Source organism: Armigeres subalbatus, chromosome 2, assembly GCF_024139115.2.
Source record: "Armigeres subalbatus isolate Guangzhou_Male chromosome 2, GZ_Asu_2, whole genome shotgun sequence".
NCBI classification, from domain to species: Eukaryota; Metazoa; Arthropoda; class Insecta; order Diptera; family Culicidae; genus Armigeres; species Armigeres subalbatus.
Window position 1 is genome coordinate 251,605,882 of NC_085140.1, and position 27,933 is coordinate 251,633,814.

The window sequence follows — 27,933 nt, forward strand, 5'->3', positions numbered from 1 at the left end:
ATGACGCTGCTTGAAACGGTTGTCCTCAATATCGTTGACGACCACGGCATCTCGCACAAGGCTCGTGCTCTCCTCGATTCGGCTTCGATGTCGAATTTCATTTCGAAACCGTTGGCGAAGATCCTCTTCAGCCGCCGGTCTACAGTGGACGTATCCGTCGCAGGCATCGGATCCTCCACACAGAAGATTGGTAGTGCCATTACTTATTTATTTATTTATTTCGTCAAGCATTGTAGACTACAAACACATTGTTTCACTTAAACACTATCTGTTTTAATCACTAGACAACTATTATGCTATACTATTCATTGATATATCGATGACCTCACAATATTTATTATATATGTTCATCATAGAGTTGAGCGGTCCATTTTTAGCATAGGATGTGCGTTGCAGATTTAGTTGAAATAAGTCACGATTTCTCAAGGTACGCGTAGGTGCATAAAAGTTCAAGCCTGACAGAAGGCTTTCTGCTTTTATCTGATGTGAGATTAAACCATTAACGAATGTTACACAACCAACTTCTCTTCTTTTCTTAAGTGTTTCGATATTAATTAGTAGGCACCGAGATTCATATGACGGAAGCGGTAGGGTTGACCAACCTAACTTTCTAAGAGCAAAAAGCAAAAACTGTTTTTGTACTGATTCGATTCGATTTGAGTGGACTTCTTGATAGGGTGACCAGACAATGCTACAGTATTCTAATATTGATCTGACGTAGGACACATAGAGTGTTTTTGCCTTTCTCGTATACTAAGTATTATCGTGTAAGGGTCATTGAAATGATAACTGAAACGTTTAATGAATCCAAGCATGTTATGTGCTTTATGAATAATGACGTTATAATGTTCTACAAAGGTCAACTTGGAGTCTAATAATAACCCTAAGTCTCTCACTTTTGTGCATCGTATAATTCGTTCCTGGCCTAGCTTACAGGTAATGTTTTGTAATATCTGCTTTCTAGTAAATGAAATTATGCTACATTTTTTCACGTTTATATCGAGAAGGTTTTTTGAGCACCAGTTATAAAAATCGTCAATTTCTTGTTGAAATACGGCTAAGTCAGCATCATCACAAATTTCCATGTACAATTTCATGTCATCGGCATAAATAAGGAACTTAAGGCGTTTTAATATGAGTGTTATATCATTAACAAAAAGAATGAACAATAATGGACCTAAGTGTGATCCTTGTGGTACACCAGAAGTAACTTTAATTGGCGAAGACAATTTATTATGGAAGCGCACTAACTGTGTTCTATCTCTAAGATATGATTCAATCCATCTAACCAAATATTCCGAAAACCTAATCGCTGAAGCTTAAAGAGTAATAAAGAGATGTCAACTCTATCGAAAGCCTTACTGAAATCCGTGTACAAAGTTTCAACAGAGTTACCTCTATCCATTGCAGCAAGTGAAAATGTCACGAAGTCTAAGAGATTAGTGGCAGTGGATCTGCCTTTAAAGAAACCATGTTGGCGATTTGTGATCAAGTGCTTAACCTGTTCAAAGAGTTTCATGTTCACAATAGATTCACACAATTTCGGTATACATGATATAATTGCAATGCCCCGATAATTTTGTACGTCTGAGCGTTTGCCTGATTTGAAAATTGGAAGAAGATTAGATTTTTTCCATAAATGTGGGAATACTCCATGAGCTAATGATTTATTAAAAAGCCAAAATAATGGTTTTACAAATGAAGTAGCTAATTGTTTTAGTAATAAAGGGGGAATTCCATCGGGTCCAGGACCCTTGGACGCATCTAATGCTTCTAATGCTGTGACAATTTCATGTACAGTAATACCGGATATTGAAATATCATTTGTTTGATCAGGTAAATAATGAAAATAATCACGATCATAAACAGCACCAAGAGGTTTGTAAGTGCTTTGGAAAAAAATCGCGAAATAATTGCAAATTTCCTGGCCTTCATGACTAACCAATTCTTTAAATTTCATGCATGATGGAAAAGTATCCGATTTCTTTTTCTCTTTGACAAAGTTAAAGAAGGTTTTAGGATCCTTTTTTATATTATTTTCTAAAATCCTATTATAATTTTCGTATGCTTCTGATATTTGATCGTCAAGCTCCCTGCATATTTCAATATATTGTTTCAGATTATCAGAAGTTCGATTTTTCCTATATGTTTTATGCATTTTTTGTTTACGATTTCCTAGATTTCTTATCTCACGAGTGAACCAGACCGGATTCTTAGAATTGTTGAAAACTTTTTTGCGTTTCTTAGGTACTAGCTCATCTACTAACGCAAACAGTGTTTGATTAAAAAAATGTAGACTGCTGTTTATATCTAAGTTACTATTGAGTATTGTTTGCCACTCAACTGCGTCAAGTTCATTTCTCATTTTATCAAAGTCACAATTGTTGAAGTCATTCACCATTTCAAATGCACATTTATTCGGGCGAGTGCTGGCAGAATTTATTATCAATGAGTATTCAATTGCTGTGTGGTATTGTTCGTTTTTCCACAAAAGATGCTGGGCCTTATCATCATTGAAATCTTCCGTACAGTTAGTGAAGAGAAGATCTAAATGGACATTACGGTCGTTACTGACATGATTCACTTGATTTGATCCCAACTGACTAGATTTATCAAAAAGTGACTGTAAAGTTTCATTTTCACCAATGATAGGAAGTAGCAAAGACATATTATCTTCATCTGCAATAAATTCAATTGAGTTTTGATTAAAGTCACCGTATATGTGAATTCTATTTTCTGAATCCATGTCACTCATAACTCATAACATAACTCATAACTCATTACAGCAACCATTTAGTCGGGAGATCGAACGATCTCGATGAAATTGCAGTTTTTGGTACTGAAGCAGCCATCGTCGGAGCTATCAACTACGCCGATCGATATTTCAGCGTGGAAAATTCCAAGCGTCGAGCTAGCAGATCCACATTTCAATGTTCCCAGAAACGTAGGCCTCGTCATCGGTAGCGACACGTACTGGGAACTCCACACGGGACGGAAAATTTATCTGGGTGAAGGTATTCCGTGGGTATTCGAAACTCTCTTTGGTTGGGCGGTCACTGGTTCCGCATCGCGCTCGGCTACCTGCATTCCACGGTTCTGCTACCTCTCCACTGCTGACGATCGACTGGAAGCCGCTCTACGCAAGTTCTGGGACATGGAAACAATTCCATCGACTCCAGTTCGATCTACCGAAGAAAGCATATGCGAAGAACACTATGCTGCTACTACGATGCGCAATTCCGCAGGGCGGTACATTGTACGTCTTCCGAGAACTGAAGATTCCGAAAAGGTTCTCGGAGAATCAAGGTCGATTGCCGATCGTCGCTTCTTGGGCTTGGAACGGCGATTAGATAGAAATCCTGCTACCAAGGAATCATACCATCGATTCATGGAGGAGTATCTACAGCTTGGTCACATGCAGGAAGTACCAGAGTCTGTAGATGATCGAATTGAACACTCCTACATCCCCCACCACGTCGTCTTCAATGAATCCAGCACTACCACGAAGGTCAGGGTAGTTTTCGACGCGTCATGCAAGACCTCGTCCGGTTATTCTTTGAACGACACGCTCCTTGTTGGACCAGTCGTCCAGCAAGACCTCTACTCCATCTATACGAGATTCCGGACAAAACGCATTGCCATAGTAGCAGACGTCGAGAAGATGTACAGGCAGGTATTGCATCATCCCGACGATCGCCGTCTCCTTCGTATCCGCTATCGCAGATGTCCATCCGATCCGATCGTTACGTTCGAACTACAGACCGTGACATACGGTACGGCTAGCGCACCGTACCTTGCAACGAAGACACTCCAGCAGATTGCCATCAACCAGGCGGAGTTCTATCCTGCTGCTGTCGACCCAGTGCACAATGGTCCCAGAGTCGAATCTAGCAAGACAAAAATGTTTGCGCCAAAACTATTTGTTTTAGATATATAGTGTCTTTGGGGAAAAAATTTCATTTTTTTTTTCCATGTAGTGAAATTAGGGTGGTACCTATATTTCAGAAGTTCATGATATCAACTTTTTAATTTTTCGATAAAGACTTGTGCAATGTTCCACAAAGTTGTAGAGCAATTAATTTTGAGCAACTTTGCCGAAGAAACCATTTTTCTATCACTTATGGTTCACAAGTTATGAGCTTTTTAATAAATGCGTTAGGGCGGTCCCTTAAAATCGGTATTTTTCACATAACTTTTTATACATTCATTTCTCGCATTAACTTTGTTCCGAGCACTTTTAGGACTTTTGAAGACGCACATTTTTGTTAAAAAACCATGGATCTATCTCTTATAGCAAAAAAGTTAGTCAAGTTTTTGTATGAAAAACATGTTTTTTTCATATGCGTATATTTCAGAATGGAGCAAACCGATTTTCAATCTATTGGTTCTATTCGAAAGCTCGCATTTTTCTGTGTTTATGGTGGAAAAACTGAGAGAGCGTTTTCTGTTTAAAGCGTTTTATTCCATTTTGAAAAAAAAAATATTTTTATACGAAAAACGGCTCTAACTTGATAAATAAACGAGATAGGTCCATGGGTCTTCAACAAAAAGATGTGCCTTTAGAAGTTCTAAATGTGGTCCATACAAAGTACCCATCAAAAATCAATACATAAAAATATATTTAAAAAACGGTTTTCGCAATGAAATGAACGTTAATTAGATCAATGTAGGCTGGTCGACAGAACGTATGATTTTGTTTTTACGTTATTGTGCCTTGCAACAAAAATTACAACTTTCGTGATAATTTTCCAATGCTCTCATAGATGTGAAAAATTTCTCCGCAGTACAAATAGTACATGCTATCCAAGCATTCACCGCTAGGATGCACCACGTGGCGGCCAACTGTGAAGATTTTATTTTAACGTAATAGTAATAAAAACATTTCAGTAGCTAACCACTGGTCATCTTCGCTTTCTCCCACTGGCGATACCGAAAAAAAATCTAATCAAAACAAGATAGGCTTGTAAAAAAGGCTATACTTCAAAACTGACGTACTTTTAACGCTACATATCCAACAGAAAACCAAGCTACTACCATTAATATGCAAAGTAGCCTGATTTTCTGTTTGATCTTTAGCACGGCACACAAAAGACATGGCAGTCTCAACGCGTATGTAAACATTCAGTATGAATGAACCGGTGAACCGAGAAAATGCGCTCTCTAGTTTAGCCTACTATGATCGATCTAACGTTTATTTACTTACGAAAACCGTTTTTTTAAATATATTTTTATGTATTGATTTTTGAGGGATACTTTGTATGGACCATATTTAGAACTTCTAAAGACACATCTTTTTGTTGAAGACACATGGACCTACCTCGTTTATTTATCAAGTTATAGTCGTTTTTCGATTAAAAACATATCTTTTTCAAAATGGAATAAAACGCTTTAAACAAAAAACGCTCTCTCAGTTTTTCCACCATAAACGCAGAAAAATGCGAGCTTTCGAATAGAACCAATAGATTGAAAATCGGTTTGCTCCATTTTGCAATATACGCATATGAAAAAAACATGTTTTTCATACAAAACTCGAATAACTTTTTGTTATAAGAGATGGATCCATAGATCTTTAACAAAAATGTGCGTCTTCAAAAGTCCTAAAAGTGCTCGGAACAAAGTTTATGCGAGAAATGAATGTATAAAAAGTTATGTGATAAATACCGATTTTTAGGGACCGCCCTAACGTATTTATTAAAAAGCTCATAACTTGTGAACCATAAGTGATAGAAAAATGGTTTCTTCGGCAAAGTTGCTCAAAATTAATTAATCTACAACTTTGTGGGACATTACACAAGTCTTTATCGAAAAATTAAAAAGTTTATATTATGAACTTTTGAAATATAGGTACCACCCTAATTTCACTACATGGAAAAAAATCGTCAAAAAATATGAAATTTTTTTCCCAAAGACACTATATATCTAAAACTAATAGTTTTGGCGCAAACATTTTTGTCTTGCTAGATTCGGCTCTGGGACCATTGTGCAGTGGTGGAAGATTTCTACGTCGATGATCTGTTGTCCGGCGCATCAGACGTGGAATCCGCCAAAGCCTCCTAGACCGGACCGGGAATCGAACTTAGCCACCTTCAGCATGGTCTTGCTTTGTAGCCGTGCATCTTCCCGCATGACTAAGGAAGGCCCCGTGGTCTATCGTCTTGTAGCCGCCCAATGTTTAGCTGCGGCGAACGACTTCGATGCGTGTTTTACACTGTCGAGAGTTTTGAGCGCAGGCATACTGCAACGAGGTAGTGGTCGGATTCAAAATTCGCACTGCGGTACGTGTGGACTGGACGTTCGTGATGCAGGAGAAAAATTAACCGTCGATTTGACTTACTTACCTACTTACTCCGATGACCGGTCTATACATTTCCTCCCTTCGTACCTGAGCGTTCATGTCGCCGATGACGATTTTGACGTCCCGCACAGGTCATCCATCGTACGTACGCTTCCGCTGTGTATAAAACGCTTCTTTCTCGTCGTGTGGGCAGTGCACGTTGATGATGCCATAGTTGAAGAAGCGGCCTTTTATCCTCAGTTTGCACATCCTTGCACTAATTGACTGCCACCTAATCACGCGTTGGCGCATCTTGTCCTACACTATGAAGCCAATTCCCAGCTCGTTGGTGGTGCCACAGCTTTGGTACAAGGTGACCGCTTTTCCACACTTTATGTCCTATTTATCTAGAAAATTTCCTGCAGCGCCACGACGTCGAAGTTGCGGGGATGTAATTCAGAGTAGATCATTTATGTACACAATTATACTTGCCTTATTCTGTTTGAAACTACATAATCCGCGAAGCCAATTATTCCAAAGCCTCGAGCAACCAAAATACCATTAACGATTAGGAGATACAAAAGAAGTAATTGCGTCCCACTTTTGATTGCCCTTACACTAATTGATGAACTTCCAAGAATTGTTGATGTTTCTCTGTTCGATTACCTTTCGCAACGAAGGCCGGTGCATGCGTCGAATCATCTTTTCACCGTGGCATGTAATTTTTTTGTATCGAATTGTGAGATGTGTTATCGAATGTTGCTTAGCGAGCAACGCTGCACGAGATTTTGTTTTTGCTTTGCAGAATTTTTTTTCCCATACATTATTTACGTAAAGAGCGTGACTTCCAAGCAAAACTATGCTGGAGCTGCCTGGACTCGATTCCCGGAATTCGGTCTAAGAAATTTTTGGTTGGCGTTTTAGCCTCATGTGGTGTAAGAACGCAAAAATGGTAACTTTTGGCTAAGACACTTCATTGCTGGAGTGCGACAGTGTACCAGTTCGGGATATAGCATTACCAAACAGATAAGAGTAATAGGAACAACTTATTTTCGATTAACCCTTATAAGGTATACGTCTAACGGTAGGGGTGAAAATTAACTGAAAAATTGAATATCTCTGGCGTTTCTGAGCCGATTTGTATAATTTTTCTCAGAAGAACCGGATAGGTTTCTAGATTATGACAAGTGACTTAAAATTAGCATTGGCCACTTGGTCCCGGAGTTATTCCGGATTGTAGTGGGGTATTTTTTTTCTGGTGGGTATTGCCGTCTTTAGTCTATGCTGTTAAAATGACCTATAATACTATGATTGATTAACTCGGGAATGTATATCGGACATGTTCTGCCCGTGATGGAACTTTTTCTAACCATTCTAGGGATTATTCGCCCTTCCGGAACCGGCTATAAGGGATCTATATCCCGTGATGGCCAATTTGGAAAGGAAATTCCAAATATGACTTGCGACACATCATATGTCATAATTTTGCGATCAGGAGCTCGAAAGTGACCTCCAGGAATTGATATGGCAAAACCTGGCCACATTGGCATGGTCCTAGGGCACCCGGAATCCGGTCCCGGTGGACCACTTTTACGAAAATTCCAAATATGGCTTGTGATACATCATATGTCATAATTTTGCGATCAGGAGCTCGAGAGTGACCTCCTGTGATTGATATGGTATAACCCGGCCACATTGTCATGGTCCTAGGGCATCCGGAATCCGGTCCCGGTGGACCAATTTTGCGAAAATTCCAAATATGGCTTGCGACACATCATATGAAATAATTTTGCGATCAGGAGCTCAAGAGTGACCTCCGGGAATTGATATGGTCTTTTCCTTTTTTTTTTTTTTTTTTCTTGCTAAACAATGGAGGGGGAATCTGCTCAACAGACATCCTGGGTTGACCAGGAAGTGCGGGGTTAGGGGCCACCTCCAATGAGGGAGGCAGGGCTGCATCCCCGACCCGCTAAACCGTTTCCATTGCCGCCAAGCCCATCGTCCCTTCGGTACAACCAGAAAGTAATGCTTCAAAGGGGGGCCAGTGCATGACGCACCCTCGAGGTTAGCTGCGTGTCCTTGCAGCATCGAACATCGTGACTCGCTTTTTTAGAAGAACACCATGGTATCGTGCCAGCGCATTGCCGGCTTTCCAGGTGGCCTTACCACGCCCTATGTCCTCGGAAGGTGGGCAGGGTCGACTTCGCGCCTGCTTCCCTCTGCACGACTGGTATCAAGAATGATGATGCCGCGTGCACCCCAAATTGACCTTTCTGCGATAGGGCCTATTCGCCAGCACACAGAGGGACTTGCCGACGCGAGGCCTACGCCTGCCCCAGCCTTGACGAGGACCCCTTTCCGTCCTCGGGCTCGGAACCCGCCCGGTTGACCGACGCCGCGAAAGCGACGATACCATGTTGTTCTTCGCGCGGCCACTTGTTCGATAAAAGGATCGAGTTCGACCACAGAGCATGACCACCGGTATGACCCATGAAGCCGACTCCGATCCCTTGGACCACCTCTTATTTGCGCCTGAACTAGCCATCCTTGAGTCCACGCGCCACCTTCTGTGTAGCTCCGAGACGATTTGGGCGATAGCCGATAAAACGGCGTTCCAGCCAACTTCGTCTTTACACATCCTCCGAACTAGGTTGTCCGGGGTAGTGTCCAGACCACATGTGGCAAGCATGTGGTCACGCATTGCGCGAAAACGTGAGCACACGAACAACACGTGTTCCGCCGTTTCCTCTAAACCTGCGCACACCAAACACTCGGGCGAGGCCGAGCAAGCCAGCTGATTTACCTGCACTTTGATTTTGCAGCACGCTTAAACGCCGGGCACATCGAACTCCCCATGGGGTGCTTGCTGTTCACAGATTTGCTGGAACAAATCAAACAATTGGGAGGGTTCGTGCAGCATTGTGCCTTATGTCCCTCCAATCCGCAGCGTCGGCAGAGATTGCTTCTGTCAGGGCCTTTGCAGTCCCATTGCTTGTGCCCCGGTTCCAGGCACTTGAAGCAAACTTCGGGTTGCTCGTATATGCCCACAGGGCATACAGACCATCCCACCTTGACGCTCCCTAACTTGACTACCTTGGAGGCGTCCGCTGCAGATAGCCGAACCAATGCTACCTGCGTCCCTGCCGGACCTTTCCGTAGCCGAACGGCTGCGGTGGGCGTCTCCACTTCACACTGTCGCCGCAGTGCCGTGACGAGCTCTTCGACTTCAGTGATCTCGTCCAGGTCTTTAACCCTTAGATTCACCTCCGTCGTGAGTGCCCTCACCTTGACCGTCTCGCCTAGAACTTCCTCCGCCAACTTCTTGTAGGCGGCGCCCTTTTGCGAGACGCCCCGCTTCAGCTCGAGGATCATCTCGCCCATCCGGGTACGTCTTATTCGACGTACGTCGGCGCCGAGTTCACCGAGCTTGACGTCACTCCTCATCGCCTTCAAAACATCCGAGTACTTAGCCTCGTCCGCCGTGATGACTAGGGCATCGCCCCTGGAGCGATTGGCGCCTACCCTAGACTTCTTGCTACCCTCATTCGCCTGGGCCTTCTTTTCGGCCCTTGACGTCTTCGGTTTCCTCTTGTTCTTGACCAGGGTCCAGGAGGCGTCATTCCCTCTATTTCCCTGGTCTGGTGCGGCTGAGAACTTTCAGCCTGCCGTAACCCCTTACCACCGTCTTGCCTGAGTGGACGGACCTTTCCAGGTCCTTCCTCCCCGGTTTTGGAGGTACCTGACCGGGGTTCAGCTTCCCAGCCCCACTACCCTTGTTCGGGGTAGTAACCCTCCGCGTTTTGGAGCGGCCCCAGGAGCTCATCCCCTGGAGACTGTCTCCCCGTTTTGTGTCTGCTCCGTTGGAGTAGTTGCCCTCGTCGTACCCGCAAATACTTGAGCCTCAGTCTGGGTAGACTTTGGCACCACCGTCTTAGCTGGCACGCCTTTGGTCGACTCGACCTTGCCCGAGTCCGCGAATCCTTGGGCCTCAGTCTGGGTAGACCTCGACTCCACCGATTTCACGGGTTTACACTTGGCCGTCCCGACCGCCCTCTCCAGCTTGGCGTCCAGCATCGACTTTCGAAGTTTCTGCAAGCTCCTCTTGAGGTCCTTGCTGATATTATGCTTCAATGACACAAAGTCGATGATGGCGTCCAGCTGTTCCGTCGCCACCTCGAAGGCCGAAAGCCCATCGCGTTTGCGGTTCATCGCCTTCACAAGCCATGGGCCGTCAATAACCCCTTCCGGCGTTTTTATAGCCGAGAGGAAGGTTGAGTGACCCACGCTGGCGCTGCGCACTGAGCTGCCGACTATTGCCTCTGGCCTCCTAGGCGGAGACCTGAACAACCCACCTCTTGCGAAGGGATTGTCGCCTACACTACTACCACTAATTGAAGAATTGACTTGGTTTTCCATTTTGGTGCCACGAGTTGCTCGGGAAAAGAGGTCCACCACGCCAGAGCCCAGCATAACGCGGTAAGGGACAATTACTGTGGAGAGTGCCCAGGTACCCCACAGGCTCCGTTAAAGGCCTAGCTTATTATTTCACCCCCCTGGCCATGCATCCCCTCGGCACGGGTCGCTTGACGCCTTGGGATTAGGGGTTAGGGACGATGGTCCCGGTCTAACTCGCAGTGGCCATGGGGAGGGGTCGTCAAGCCCTTGGACAAAGTCCCTGCTGCCCCCTGGAATTGATATGGTCTAACCTGGCCACATTGTCATGGTCCTAGGGCATCCGGAATCTGGGCCCGGTGGACCACTTTTGCGAAAATTCCAAATATGGCTTGCGACACATCATATGAAATAATTTTGCGATCAAGAGCTCGATAGTGACCTCCAGGAATTGATATGGTCTTTTTTTTCATCCTAAGCAATGGAGGGGGAATCTGCTCAACAGACATCCTGGGTTGACCAGGAAGTGCGGGGTTAGGGATCACCGAGGGAGGCAGGACTACATCCCCAACCCGCTAAACCGTTTCCATTGCCGCCAAGCCCATCGTCCCTTCGGTACAACCAGAAGGTAATGCTTCACAGGGGGGCCAGTGCGCAACGCACCCTCGCGGTTAGCTGCGTGTCCTTGCAGTACCGAACATCGTAACTCGCTTTTTAGAAGAACACTATGGTATCGTGCCAGCGCGTTGCCGGCTTTCCAGGTGGCCTTACCACGCCCTATGTCCTCGGAAGGTGGGAAGGGTCCACTTCGCGCCTGCTTACCTCTGCACGACTGGTATCAAGAATGATGATGCCGCGTGCACCCCAAATTGACCTTTCTGCGATAGGGCCTATTCGCCAGCACACAGAGGGACTTGCCGACGCGGTGCCTACGCCTGCCCCAGCCTTGACGAGGACCCCTTTCCGTCCTCGGGCTTGGAACCCGCCCGGTTGACCAACGCCGCGAAAGCGACTATACCATGTTGTTCTTCGCGCGGCCACTTGTTCGATAAAAGGATCGAGTTCGACCACAGAGCATGACCATCGGTATGACCCATGAAGCCGACTCCGATCCCTTGGACCACCTCTTATTTGCTCCTGAACTAGCCATCCTTGAGTCCACGCGCCACCTTCTGTGTAGCTTCGAGACGATTTGGGCGATAGCCGATAAAACGGCGTTCCAGTCAACTTCATCTTTACACATCCTCCGAACTAGGTTGTCCGGGGTAGTGCCCAGACCACATGTGGCAAGCATGTGGTCACGCATTGCGCGAAAACGTGAGCACACTAACAACACGTGTTCCGCCGTTTCCTCTAAACCTGCGCACACCAAACACTCGGGCGAGGCCGAGCAAGCCAGCTGCGTTACCTGCACTGCGATTTTGCAGCACGCTTAAACGCCTGGCACATCGAACCCCCCTGGGGTGCTTGCTGTTCCCAGCTTTGCTGGAACAAATCAAACAATTGGGAGGGTCCGTGCAGCATTGTGCCTTATGTCCCTCCAATCCGCAGCGTCGGCAGAGATTGCTTCTGTCAGGGCCTTTGCAGTCCCATTGCTTGTGCCCCGGTTGCAGGCACTTGAAGCAAACTTCGGGTTGCTCGTATATGCCCACAGGGCATACCGACCATCCCACCTTGACGCTCCCTAACTTGACTACCTTGGAGGCGTCCGCTGCAGATGGCCGGACCAATGCTACCTGCGTCCCTGCCGGACCTTTCCGTAGCCGAACGGCTGCGGTGGGCGTCTCCACTTCACACTGTCGCCGCAGTGCCGTGACGAGCTCTTCGACTTCGGTGATCTCGTCCAGGTCTTTAACCCTTAGATTCACCTTCGTAGTGAGTGCCCTCACCTCGACCGTCTCGCCTAGAACTTGCTCCGCCAACTTCTTGTAGGCGGCGCCCTTTTGCGAGACGCCCCGCTTCAGCTCGAGGATCATCTCGCCCATCCGGGTACGTCTTATTCGACGTACGTCGGCGCCGAGTTCACCGAGCTTGACGTCACTCCTCATCGCCTTTCCCTGGTCTGGTGCGGCTGAGAACTTTCAGCCTGCCGTAACCCCTTACCACCGTCTTTCCTGAATGGACGGACTTTTCCAGGTCATTCCTTCCCGGTTTTGAAGGTACCTGGCCGGGGTTCAGCTTCCCAGCCCCACTACCCTTGTTCGGGATAGTAACCCTCCGCGTTTTGGAGCGGCCCCCAGGGAGCTCATCCCCTGGAGACTGTCTCCCCCGTTTTTGTGTCTGCTCTGTTGGAGCAGTCACCCCCGACGTACCCGCAAATACTTGAGCCTCAGTCTCAGATTCGACCTTGCCCGAGTCCGCGAATCCTTGGGCCTCAGTCTGGGTAGACCTCGACTCCACCGATTTCACGGATTTACACTTGGCCGTCCCGACCGCCCTCTCCAACTTGGCGTCCAGCATCGACTTCGAAGTTTCTGCAAGCTCCTCTTGAGGTCCTTGCTGATATTATGCTTCGATGACGCAAAGTCGATGATGGCGTCCAGCTGTTCCGTCGCCACCTCGAAGGCCGAAAGCCCATCGCGTTTGCGGTTCATCGCCTCCACAAGTCATGGGCCGTCAATAACCCCTACCGGCGTTTTTTTAGCCGAGAGGAAGGTTGAGTGACCCACGCTGGCGCTGCGCATTGAGCTGCCGACTATTGCCTCTGGCCTCCTAGGCGGAGACCTGAACAACCCACCTCTTGCGAAGGGGTTGTCGCCTACACTACTGACTTGGTTTTCCATTTTGGTCCCACGAGTTGCTCGGGAAAAGAGGTCCACCACGCCAGAGCCCAGCATGCGGCGGTAAGGGACAATTACTGTGGAGGGTGCCCAGGTACCCCACATGCTCCGTAAAAGGCCTAGCTTATTATTTCACCTCCCTGGCCATGCATCCCTCGGCACGGGTCGCTTGACGCCTTGGGATTAGGGGTTAGGGACGATATTTCCGGTCTAACTCGCAGTGGCCATGGGGAGGGGTCGTCAAGCCCTTGGACAAAGTCCCTGCTGCCCCCAGAATTGATATGATCTAACCCAGCCACATTGTCATGGTCCTAGGGCACCCGGAATCCGGTCCCGGTGGACCAGTTTTGCGAAAGTTCCAAATATAGCTTGCGACACATCATATGTCACAATTTTGCGATCAGGAGCTCGAGAGTGACATCCAAGAATTGATATGGCCTAACCTGGCCACATTGACATGGTCCCAAGGCATCCGGAATCCGGTCCCGGTGGACCAATTTTGCGAAAGTTCCAAATATGACTTACGACACATCCTATATCATAATTTTGCGATCAGGAGCTTGAAAGGGATTTCCAGAAAGTGATATGGTCTAACCTGGCCACATTGCCATGGTCCTAGGGCATTCAGACTCCGGTCCCTGATTACCGCTTTTGCGAAAATTCCAAATATGACTTGCGAATTATAAAAGAACATCTTGGAATTTGAATGACATTTGCAAAAAATACAAATATGACTTCCGATAATTGATATGACTCTCCAAACCACATTGCAATGGGTTTCAACCCAAAATTTTCCTAGACCGGACCGAGAATGATGAATTGGTTTTCCTCTTAGACCATATCAATTCCTGGAGGTCACTTTCGAGCTCCTGATCGCAAAATTTTGATATATGATGTGTCGCAAGCCATATTTGGAATATTCGCAAAATTGGCCCACCGGGACTGGATTTCGGATGCCCTAGGACCATGACAATGTGGCCAGGTTTGGCCATATCAATTCCTGGATGTCACTCTCCTGATCGCAATATTATGACATATGATGTGTCGCAAGCCTTATTTGGAAATTTCGCAAAAGTGGTCCACCGGGACCGGCTTCCGGGTGCCCTAGGACCATGTCAATGTGGCCAGGTTTGGCCATATCAATTACAGGAGGTCACTCTCGAGCTCCTGATCGCAAAATTATGACATATGATGTGTCGCAAGCCATATTTGGAATTTTCGCAAAAGTGGTCCACCGGGACCGGATTCCAGGTGCCCTATGACCATGTCAATGTGGCCAGGTTTGGCCATATCAATTCCTGGAGGTCATTTTCAAGCTCCTGGTCACAAAATTATTTCATATGATGTGTCGCATGCCATATTTGGAATTTTCGCAAAAGTGGTCCACCGGGACCGGATTCCGGATGCCCTAGGACCATGTCAATGTGGCCAGGTTTGGCCATATCAATTCCTGGAGGTCATTTTTGAGCTCCTGATCGCAAAATTGTGACATATGATGTGTCGCAAGCCATATTTGGAATTTTCGCAAAAGTGGTCCACCGGGACCGGATTCCGGGTGCCCTAGGACCATGTCAATGTGGCCAGGTTTGGCCATATCAATTCCTGGAGGTCATTTCCAAGCTCCTGGTCGCAAAATTATTTCATATGATGTGTCGCAAGCCATATTTGGAATTTTCGTAAAAGTGGTCCACCGGGACCGGATTCCGGGTGCCCTAGGACCATGTCAATGTGGCCAGGTTTGGCCATATCAATTCCTGGAGGTCATTTTCGAGCTCCTGATTGCAAAATTATGACATATGATGTGTCGCAAGCCATATTTGGAATTTTTGCAAAAGTGGTCCACCGGGACCGGATTCCGGGTGCCCTAGGACCATGTCAATGTGGCCAGGTTTGGCCATATCAATTCCTGGAGGTCACTTTCGAGCTCCTGATCGCAAAATTATGACATATGATGTGTCGCAAGTCATATTTGGAATTTCCTTTCCAAATTGGCCATCACGGGATATAGATCCCTTATAGCCGGTTCCGGAAGGGCGAATAATCCCTAGACTGGTTAGAAAAAGTTCCATTACGGGCAGAATATGTCCGGTATACATTCCCGAGTTAACCAATCACAGTATTAGGTCATTTTAACAGCATAGACTAAAGTTTCAGTCGGCAATACCCATCAGGAAAAAAACTACCCCAGTACAATCCGGAATAACTCCGGGACCAAATGGCCAATCCTAATTTTAAGTCACTAGTCATAATCTAGAAGCCTATCCGGTTCTTCTGGGAAAAAAATATACAAATCGGTTCAGAAACGCCAGAGATATTCAATTTTTAAGGTAATTTTTACGCCAACCATCAGACGTATACCTTATAATCCCAAGTAACATTTTGAATTCTATTTGGATTTATACAAGTTTTATCGCAGTTTTATCAAGGATTCGCATAAACTGTAGAGTTTTATCATAGTTTTCATCTAGTCCAAGTTACCTCAAAGCTAAATTATCTTATAATAGTTTTATGATATGCTCCAGGTCCATCTTAAGCTGTTTATTTTGATAAATTATGCAGCAAGAGTACTCTATCCCAATTGAAACCAAATAGTTTTGAGAAAGTTTTATGGTACTCTTCATTAAGAAAGAACGATCTTGAAAATGCCCTTATAAAACTTCCTTAAAACTGTGTGGTTTTAATTGGGAGAAAGTGCTCTTGTTGAAGAATACATCAAAACAAACAAAACATAATGTCAAATTGGACGCAAATAAGTGTATAAATTAAAAACAAGTGAATCAAAGGCAAAAATAATGTAAATTTATTCCATATATGGAAACTCCATTTGCGCAAGCATCTGTTTTTTTCTATCGGAGTTTTCTTTCTATCGGATCATCAGCGGCAGTTTTCTTTCTATGGGATCAAGTTTACCACCAGCTGTCTTGATCTTCCAATACCAGGCAGATTTCATATCCTCCCATTTATCATATGATCGATCAATTTTCCTCAAAATACATTTTCTCGATTTTTTGGGCATTCGTAATCATAACAAACTGGAGGCGAATTTCTCCAGTTTTCAAAGGATGGTTGAGCTACGCAACAAATACTGGCAAGTTAAGTATTTATAAGATAGATTTTTGAAATCTTTAACATATTGTTGCAAAATCGCGACCAAAAATCATTATCGAACTATCAACTCTACTCGTATTTCGAAGCTGGTTAATTTTTAATAAAGAAGTATTAACTATTTACTTTTTGATTAAAAATAACCCTATAGATGTTTAACTAACAGGTTAACAAATAAGTTATATGCATTTCTTTTTCAGGTGAACTGCATGTTATTATATGACAATATTCGCAAAATGGATGATTTCTGCTCAATCTGTGTCGTTTTTTTATTGCAAACATGGAAATCGAAACATTTTGCGCTCCAATTCTTTGTTCTCGATTGTTATTGATATAGATAGATATTATGAACCCGAAGAGCAGTAACCCTATTGAGTTTTAATTTAATTCAGCATTTTGTGCAGATATTCAGTTTAGTAAATATTTAACGGCGAACTCTTTCCAAATGAACGACTTGTTTTCAATGGATATGTAAACAACATGTTATAATGAAAGCACCAAACTTATAACGCTCTTCAATAAAACTTCTTAGTTTTGACCAGTACTAGTTAGATTTATTCAAGACAAACTAAGCTTTGTCAAGATTGCGATAAATCTAGTTCAATTTATCATGCTCCTGCATAAAGCTAACAGATTTTGTATGAGATAAAGTGGTTTTAATCCAATATTATGATGGGTTTCGATAAAACTATTGAAATCATTGCGGAATATTCTCGTCTGCGTCAAATTTCTTGATGGAAGCCATTTCTATATGAACGCTGAAAACCTTGCTGAAAACTATTTGTTTTCATTATACATGCATATGTCATTTCATAGATTGGGGCATAAAACAAATATTGTTACATCTGCGGAATAAAAAGTAGAGCAAAATTTATTTTTTTGGGTATGTAAATTTTTTTAAATGAAAATATTTTTTCAAAATAATACTATATCTTGCAATATAAATAAGGCGCATTCCATATTTGTTACATTTATTCGGAAAAGCATCGACAAAGTGGTTGTGGCATGTGGAATTACACGATCACAATGCAATTAAGTTTAATTTTTTCAACGTATCCATAACAATTTTCATCATTATGAGATACTGTTCGATTTGGTTCAGACAAAATTCAATATAAACAAGTATAAACATCAGCGGATCTAGATAACGAAAACACATGCTGTCAAATTCCTTAGTAATCCTAACAAGGTTTTATGCTGATCCTTCATGCCATCATAAGCTCACTTTGATAAAACTAACAAGTTTTAAGCGAACCTTGGAAAATGGTCTTGAAAACCTTCTCAAGAGTGGGCCTCTTTCGTCTTATAGTGGTTTTATGGCTGTCTAGGAGCAAGCTTGTAGGACAATTGGCTTTAAATGTGGTTTTAAGGCACAAGTCTAGAAGTGTGCTTCAAGTGCATCATAAAATTAATTTTGCTACTTGGGAAGGGTTTGTCGTCTTAGTTACAGATAAATTGTGTTTTGCACAGGGATGCAAATTTATTTTCTGCTATTCTTGGATTATAAACTTGTTTTTAATTGGTCGGAAAGATCTGTGATTAATTATTTTTTGAGCGTCTTAGAGGAAATTTACTTTCAACATTTGATTTTTTTTTTGTATCAAGAGATGCGTATTCTGTTTTCTACTTGAAAGTCGATTACAAAACATCAATACTTTTAAAAATTATTAAAATTTTATTAATTTAATAAGTTAAAGTAACATTAAAACGACAAAACTGTTTCTGGACTAATATTCCTCTTACGATGTATTTAACAATATAGATTTTCATATTTATTTTGATTAAAAAAAAAATCTACAAATTCCCATTCTATTTCGCATTGGATACTCCTTTAGTCAGAGTTTATTCTGCAATACCTGTCCAAACCAATATATTTCCGCCATTCCATTTCCGGGCAGCAAAACTCCAGGAAACCAACTGACACGCAAATAAAGTGGCCTAATATGGAATTTCCTGACACGCTTCGGCAATAAAATGCCACGTCTACGAAACTTGTCAATCGGTTTCAATAAAAGTTACATATCGCACCACGTCAATCGATTCATTACGATTGCTCGATAGCAGGTACTCGATATATAATTTACTCGTCTGTCAACGCAGCTCGCGTACGTCCATTGATCCGACAGCCCGGCTCCGAGGGCGTCACGCTGACACTCTGCATTCGATCGGAAAAGTTCTCACCACGCCGCATCAAGCTGGACATTTCGGAATGAATATTTGATCGACTGTCAGCCGACTAAACAATGTCGGGCGAGCGTTTGTTGTTGCACGGATATCTCGTTCGAAGCACAGGACACCTGACTGGACGAAACTCATCGAAATTATCCGAAAAGTTTATTTCAAATGAAATTACCTCTTTTATGCGAAGGGAAATGGATGTGCTCTCGTTTTTCGATAAATCCTCGAAACGGGAGATAATGGATGGCACAATAATTATTTGATGCTTTGGTCAAACGATTTCAGCAGCGAATGCGAAAAAAAACTCAATTTTAAACGCCACGCAGATAACTTTTTGATGGCTTAACTTTGACCCATTAAGGTTTCGAATAATGAACTGTAATTAAGGGTGTCCTTTATATAGAGCGCACGTTTTAATACTCTGTTGAAAAGGAAAACTTAATGTTCAACTGGATTGTTATTTGTCTGATCAAGTTTTAGACTTCTGACTGTTTGAGTGTCTCTGAGTATTGAGTCGAAATCCGAATAATGCTTTCTTTCTCCAATTTCCAGTCATCAACATGCGCATCAGAACGGTCAAAACACTGCTCTGTCACAGACAAACGTACAAATTTAAAAAAACTCAAAGGTGCAGCCCAATCGGGTTGTACGCAAAGGTGACGTTGAACTACGTAGCTGTATGTAATGTATAGGTTTTCGACTATTCTGTTTTGGATTGGACTAAAGCAAGCGTTTATCTTATGCTCCTGAGATTGATTTGAAAAAGAAGATAAAAATAAAATTTTCAAATAATCGAGGATGAACAACACTCTCAAGCGTTCACATATCCAAATTATCAATTGATAAAAACTCGCTAGAGAGTAAGAATTGTTCGATAATTGTATCTCGATTCGAAGTATTGGTAAATGCTACTTTTGAGCTTACCACCAAAACACAATGCCAAACATCCGATTGAACTTCATTATTGACATTAAATTGGTATTAGCTAGGTTTACATTTAAATGATAATCGATTTCAAAATTTTAAAAGCACAACCCTGGCTGATAGTGTAAGACGCAAACTGGAACAGAGACTAAGCGACCGTCACTAAGTTAGTCTAAACCCCTGGTGGCTCATTACAGAAAAACCCATTGCGAAAGCTGGGCTGTCAACGGCGTTTGGTGGTCATCATATGGAGGAAGTCAGAGTAGGCGCGACAAAGAAGTTTGGCAGTTTATTGATAATAATTATTATTCCTTCACGTGAGTAGCGTCGGACCTAGCGTTTTCTCTGGCAGACACCTACGAATCAGCAAAAACGAGCCGAAGAAAGTTTACCAGAACGCAATCATTGCAGCAGCGAAGAAGATTTTGAGCAACTCTACTGGCATCAATAGACGTAAGCAAGAAGCTGCCTTCAAACGCCCCCAAGCTTTCGAGAGAAAACGCACGTTTAAGTTAGTAGAAATCAACTGCACCAGCTAAAAGCCCTGCAATGATGGACATAAAAAGATTTTAATTAATAACTAAAGAAATGCTAATAAATTACTAAGTTGAAAAGCAGGCAAAGTTCCAGTTGGAAAGTAGTGCTATGGAAGAAGAAGCTTGCGATGCACTTACGAGATTGACTGAATCACCGAAACCGAGTGCTAATCTGTTAGCAACTTTTAATTGAAAATATTATCATACATTGATATTGTAACACACTAAAGTTGGTTTTTATGCAGGGGATATGGGCCACGTAGATGAAAACAACGTAAAAAGCCGCGTAAATTCTAAAATATGTCTGGATGAACCGCGGAAGTCCAAAAATTCGAGTGAAAAAAATCGCATAAAAAACAATTCCTGTAAAAATAACCGCGTAAAAAACGACTTCAGTGTACATTGGGTATGAAGCGTTGACTCTTCCTTGATCGAATGGTCCAAGAAAATTGAAAATCTATCGAGAAACGGCTAAGCTATTGACACAATCCACGCACTTCTACACCAAGGGACCAAAATTTCAAACTAAAAATTAGGATCCAATATCTGTAGGACAGGAAAACATACATTTTGAATTACAAGAAAAACATTTCTTCCACTGAAAAATGTTTTCGGAACATTGTTTAATAGCCAATCAAAGTAGCAGACTTTTAGTTTTAAAAAAAATTCCCTTATCATTTTTTTTACAAATTTGCTCTATCGCACCTTTTTGGGTGAAAACGTATTGATGAATACGTAATTAAATACAGTTTTTAATGATCTTTTTGTGTGCACATTGTATTGCTTCGAAAATTTTAGTTTACATGAAATATTTGTACTTTAAAAACAGTGACATTGAAATGGTGTCGCGTTACGAAAATAGTCGTATAATTGATACTAGACAAAAGGTACAAACATTGGAAAAGTAATATTTTGGATTCTCTTAGTACTCGTCAAGAGCTTTCTTTTCGTGTATTAAGATCCAAAATCGGACCATTTTCCATGAAGTTACACTAGGTACAAAAATATGGTGTCGCGTTACGCGAATTGAATGTGCTTCTGTAATAAGGGTTAAAATGCTTTCGGTCTATTTATACAGTATCACAATGGTTTCTTTCAAGTAATTTAGGGCTTGTACATGAATAGCGTAACAAAATTGGGGGTGTAACGGGGTATGTCATTTGGTAACTCTCCATACTACAAAAAATAGGTTACCATACAAAAATGTTACGGAGTGGTGGGAAATTACAAATGTTTGGTGTTTGGTGACCCCTTTGGTCGTCCGTTAATAAGTCACGTGAAACTGAGTTTTTTTTTTCGAATAAATTGTAAGGCTTTTTTAATCCTCTCTCTTTTCCACGCAATATCACCATGCCACTCATATGAATAAACGTAACTAACAGTTTGCTGACGAACACGGTTTTCTTTTACCATGTCACGGACCGTCAAACTTGTTTGCGGATGCCAAGTATGATTATATTTTTTCAATCGTTCGTTTATTTGAAAGGCTCATTTGACATGAAGCGTTACGAAGCAGCAGTTATGTTTTTTAATACAAGTTTTATCTTGATTTTTAAATATATTTTTAGCTTTGAGGAACCGAAAGACTCGTGTTTTCTTTTCTCCATTTAATTGATGATTTTTAATATTTTAGTTAATTTTCCTTTCGTTCGCTCTCACTAGTTCGGCATTTTTTATTCTTTGACCAAGATCGTCACAGCCGAGTACGTCACCACTCAAAGAAGATGCCGTGAACATACGTCAATTTAGTCGATATTTCATCTTATGAACTTTAACAGAGATTTTCACAGTCAATATCGGTGAAATAATTTAAGAGTGTTGGTCACCGGTAGTCGAAAATATAATGAATTGCGTCAGGCAAAAAACTTCACCAAACCAATGCAAGAATAAGGGCCTATCAAAAAAGGTTAACAGAGAGTTGCTGAGTGATAAATTGAAAAAAAAAATCCATTTTATGTTAATCGAAATGAACCAGCATTGGGCTGGTTCGTTAATAAAGACATATTATATGACATACATATTGACCTGAATGAATAAACAATAATAAGACAATTATTTTACACCAGGATATAAACACTATTTTCAAAATTGAGTATTTATTTTCTGAGTAGTGTTGATCATAGCGTAAAGATTGAAAATGTAAATATCTTGGCTGTGCATATGCACAGCATATGTTTCGAAATGGACAAATTGACACGGTTATCTCGCCTATCTAGAGAGTATGAGGTTGAGGGTTTGAGTCCCTCCAAGACACGTGGATTCATTTTCGCAAATTTCACATCATTTGTCCATTTCGAAACATGTGCTGTGCATATGCACAGCCAAGATATTAAACAAAAAAAATGTTGATAAGAAAATTATTTTGAGCTTTTTAGTGGAATGTCTTCACTTGTCATAAGACGAGTTAGTACAATCCCATTGAATTCCACCATAATTGTATCTTGACAGATACGTATTTCGACCTCAAATGTAAGGCCGTCTTCAGTGTCTCGTACTCGTCGAGTCAAGTACGAGACACTGAAGACGGCCTTACATTTGAGGTCGAAATACGTATCTGTCAAGATACAATGGTGGAATTCAATGGATTGTACTAACTCGTCTTATGACAAGTGAAAAATGTTTTCGTACGGCCGAGTTGCCGAATAATATGCAATTAATTGAAAATGTAGTTAAAAGTAGTGCACTCAGTGCACGACGCATGAGCTCTTGCGATAAACATTGGTTGAGACATGAGACGTATTCCAATCTTTTCGGAAATAAATAAAATGTTGAAAACAGACAACGTTCCAGTAGAAATGTAGAATAAAAAACGACAGAAATATTCCTCTTCAACATTGCTGAGCTTCTTGGGCCATCATCACCTTTCAAAATGGTTAACGTAGAAAAAAGGCAATATAGAACTTTTCAGTGTAAAAAAACTCACTTCTAGGGGGATCCATCTCCTGACCACGTACTTAAAAACCGATCCGGGTCATACTTGGGTGTAACTAATATAAAAATAGGAAAACCCATTACCATTTAATTTGTTTCTAAAACTGAATATGTGATACGAATGGAATTGGTTCAGTTCTATATTTGTGCCCATTAGTCCCTCAAACTTTAATAACTGAAACTCCAGATCGTAACCACCAACTCGAACTAGGTACATTCAACGATAGATAATGTGATAATATTCTGTGTCAAATATAACATGTCGCATCGTAATCGGCTGAAATTACGTATTATATCAACGATAAACACGTTTGCGTAACGCGACACCATTTGCAGGAGACTGTTTGTCGATCAGCGGCGGCGGTGTTCATATCAATTCACTTATTTTCATTATAATTTCCGTTTTTCCTGCGATTTTAATTCACAGCCTCATTTCTGGTGATATATACGAGAAATTCTTAGAATAAATCGAGACTCCAAACCGTATACCAGAGCTGAAAAACGCAATTGCATTTCAGAATGCGAAAAAGTGCAATTCAGCGATGGTGTCGCGTTACGAAATGCAGCGCGCTAAATGAATATTCTATCAGAAAGGAAATTTAGTGAGGATAATTTTACACCTGTTTAATCATATGTCCCCGAGGCTAATTTTCGAAAGCAGACCTAATTTCTCGCTGAAAGTCGGCTCCTCATGGTGTCGCGTTACGCTGGATTGTGTCTATCATATTTTCGTGACGTTTTTCAGTTTTTTGCAATCGTAAAGTGTACCCCAATATGGAAAAGACAGACGTAGTTCTACGTCAAAAAAATCGTGCTTCAGATGGTCACATGTAGGAATGGTTTAAATATATTCACTTTACTTGTCAAACGAGTTAGCACTTGATATTCTATTGAATTGAACAATTTAATTGTAACTATGCCGATACACAGATGATTTTCGGATTCGCAGTCTCTATGTGATTGAATAATTACATATTATCCATTTTCCAACGTTTTGGGACTTGGAAATTTTAATTCTATATTCATAAAGAAGGAAATATCAAACACCGAAGCATCGGATAAAAAGATAATATGTAAGTGATTGTTTACAGCTACTCCATGATTTACAGAAACGTATTTCAACCTCAATAGTAAAACCATTTTGACTTGATTCGACTAGAGCTCAAAGTGAATATCGCACCCGCAACAAAATAGCCCCAGTTTGTTGCAAAAATCCAACCGTTAATCTAAAAAGGGTCCAATAATTTACTGTCACATTTTCACCTCAGGAGCTTGAACTTCACTACTCACTAGACGTATATCCTGAACAATTTGTGGCTCCAGAGCAGTGAAAAGAAACAGATTACAGCTCAGAGCCCGAGGCAGGGGGTGAAGAAAATTCCACAGACCATTTATTTTTTTACAATCGCAATCAGACCAACTTCCTGATGTAATAAAAATCTCAAAGATCACCGCACGCAATCGGAAACGCTGGCCTTCTGGCGAAGTTTTGTACGAGTTTGTCGTTAGCGTCTACCCTTCAGCCCTCACCGACATACCCTCCATTATTATTAGAATCGTTTACATTCCAACCGTTTATCTGCTGCTGGCTTGACTGACTGCGCTCGCTTCGCTGTGCCTCATTACGATTAGGGGAAAAATCACGAGCGCAGGTTAGAGGAAGAAACGAACAAAAAAACAGAAACTTTCGAAGGGAGAGGAAAAACTTCTTCCCTGCTGTTCGCGTGCCCATCAATTATTTTACAACGACAATAAAAGAAGAGTCCTTCGGCTAGGTGGATTGAAATTGATCACCCCAACTTGCAGTTGCCTTGTTGACAGCGGGGAAGCAAGTTGATAGCAGGTCCGATAGATGAACACATCGTAATCGGGAGATTTAATACGGCGACCACATGGGCCACTTGTGGGATCATGCTGTTTTTGTTGCGGACAACGGAGAATAAATGCAGAAAATAAAAAGATAGAAATTAAGTTTTTACTAATAATTCTAACTAATGTAGGTTTGTAATACTGAAAGCATCAAGAAATCGTACTCTGTTCCATTGCATTTGGGTTAGAATAATGAAATTTAAAGTGCACTGGAGTCGCTTTTAACGTGTTTTTTTCTTGGGCTAGGTCGTTTTGTCGTTTTTCTGGGACGCGACTATTTATACGCAGATTTTGGAATTCACGCGGAACGTATCCCCCGCGCAAAAACGACGTAAGTGCGTAGGTAAATATATGCAAAATCGTATATGTGTCTTCAAGCGAATTATCTTAAATATGTATGAGAACAATGTCTGTGCTGCAGGGTGAAGTGGTATGACCATTCTGCAAGCTTATTCTGGTCCCAAAAGGTACCGGTTCTATTAAATTATTTTTTTGAATCTGTCCAGAATCCAAATAAATTATTCATTGTGTTTTCAAAGGCATATATTTTAACCATTGAAACGATCAAAAGGATATCAACCTAAGTAATCAAAATCAGCGATTCCACAGCATCAAAACAAGTTATTGATTTGATCTCAAGCTGTGCTTATTAATATGAAATGTATGTTAAAAGTTGGGGTCTAATGTGTTAAAATCAAAGTGTGTAAAATCGAGCGTATTTCAAATAAGTTTTATTGTACCTCTATACTCTTATTTGTTCCTAACTACCTGACCAGCACTTGTGGGTGTTATGCCGCGAACGACTAAGGTGGGCCGCTCACTTTGTAAGAATGGCGATCAATAGCTTGATTTTCCCTCCTTAGCCTGGCGGTAAGATACGCGGCTATAAAGCAAGACCATGCTGGGGGTGGCTTGGTTAGATTCCCGGATGTCGGTCTGGGCAATTTTCGGTTTCGAAATTGTTTCGACTTCCCTGGGCATAAAAGTATCGTCGTGTTCAGCCTCATGTTATACGAATGCAAAAATGGTAACTTGGCTTAGAAACCTCGTGATTAATAACTGTTGAAGTGCTAATTGAACACTTAGCAGCGAGGCGGCAATGTCACAGTGGGGGATGTAATGCCAATAATAATCATAATAATAATAAGAAGAAGAGCTTGGTTGCAACGGTTCTTGACAGTGTTTCGACCAAGGGGACCCCTCCTTTGGTGATAGGGACATGGATCGAGCTGAATGGAGAGATCTTTTACGTGATGATCTCGTTCCTAATCTGACGATAAATTTAAAAATCCAATTTAAATCAACCTTTCCACGCCACCGCATCCAATTTAAAGCACCTGTCATGTTAATCTTGACACAAATGCATCGATGACGAAAGGCAAACCACTCATTTTGGTGAGACCAATTAGTTTCGTGTCTCCTTCCCTCCATCTCATTGCATAATTCATACAAGCTCATAATAATTAGCAAATCTAGAGCTAACTAATGAATGAACTCAAAATTCTCCATCAATCATAATTAACTTCTCTAATTTGTGTTTATGTTGTGAACAGCCAAGCGCAAGCAGTGGGCAGGTACGTGTTGAACGACTTCTCTGCACCAACGGCATTTTCCGGTGCTAACAACGGCTGGTTCCAAGTTTTTTTATTTACTGAAATGCGAGATTCTCCTTTTGATCCAAGGTTAATTGTATTTTAAGAACAGTCTTCCAATTCCACCAAAGAATGCAGAAAGCAATGCACGGTGGATTCATTCATTAAACAAACAGGGCTCTTGAGTTTAAAATTCAATTCTATGGCAGCCCTTTCGGGGCACTTCGTAACATAGTTGCAGCTTGGAAACCCGTCGCTGTGGTAATAACTATTATTCACTGTTGCGGTTCTATGGCGTAGGTAAAGGGTACAAACGACCAACTATTCCACCGCCATCAAGGCTATCATCAAAACGGATTCCGTTAAACAGCGAGCTAAATAATGCGCCTGAGAAGTACGGCATATGTCATGTCGGAGTCGCCGGGAGCTTCAGCAATAAAAAAAAACTGGGAGAATTTCAAGAATACCTACATATTTTGTTGATAATTTTATGGAATAAGAAATTCAGTTTGGGAAAGCATTTCAAGCCATAACTTATGCACTATAGTCTTCAAAATTAAGTCCGAACTAGAGACCTGAATAAGAGAAACGCGGATTGAAACAAATAAACTGGCAATGGTTGATTATTTTTACAGTCAATCTGGCAGCCCTTGTAGTTGTTGATATTTTACATGACTCTTGGTTTCAGTCATCAACATTATGTATTTTTCGTTGTTTCAATGTATTTTTTTTAAAGAATATTCAAAATGTACTGCGTTCATTCACTTTGCAAAAACAACAGCAGGATGGGCATGCAAAACATTGGTTTTTTCCGGTTTCCAAAGGACCAAATCCTCGCAAACAAGTGGAAAGATTTTAGCAATCTTCCGGAGAAATTTCGTTTGTCGGAAAACTCTCGTTTATGTAGTGTAAGTAAAACATATTTTATGATTCTGTATTATTTCTATTTATTGTTTTCCTTACAGTTACACTTTCATCCTTCCGATATATATCGATCGTTGAAAGGGAAGATTTTGAGAACAAACTCGGCAATGCCAACCATTATCGATGTTCCTCAATTTTCAAAACAGCGAAACAAAAACAATCTAGCGGAAGCGGGAGCGCCGGTATGTAAAAATGCAAATATACTGGACGCAAAATTTTGTCCGCTATCGCCGGCGGCCGGATCAACTAGCAATACTATTGCCAGTGAATTGAAAGAAACCTCAAATCAACATTGCTACATGGATGTCGAGTTCGTCGAAGATGAGATTGCGGATTCAGACACATTGCGTATTCTTAAAGAAATGGAGTCGTATGGAATCACTCATAACCGATGTGTTCCGAATGCAGATTCGAGTTATCCCTGGTAA

The 27,933-nt window shown here is 42.0% G+C and overlaps 1 protein-coding gene across 1 annotated transcript; it reads left to right on the top strand.

The window, feature by feature from the left end:
* Window positions 1-27,933, top strand: LOC134209688 (uncharacterized). Its single transcript, XM_062685695.1, has 4 exons — window positions 1-150; window positions 2,831-3,663; window positions 3,724-3,862; window positions 27,652-27,933. Exons 1-4 carry the CDS (start codon window positions 1-3, stop codon window positions 27,931-27,933), a joined length of 1,404 nt encoding a protein of 467 aa, XP_062541679.1.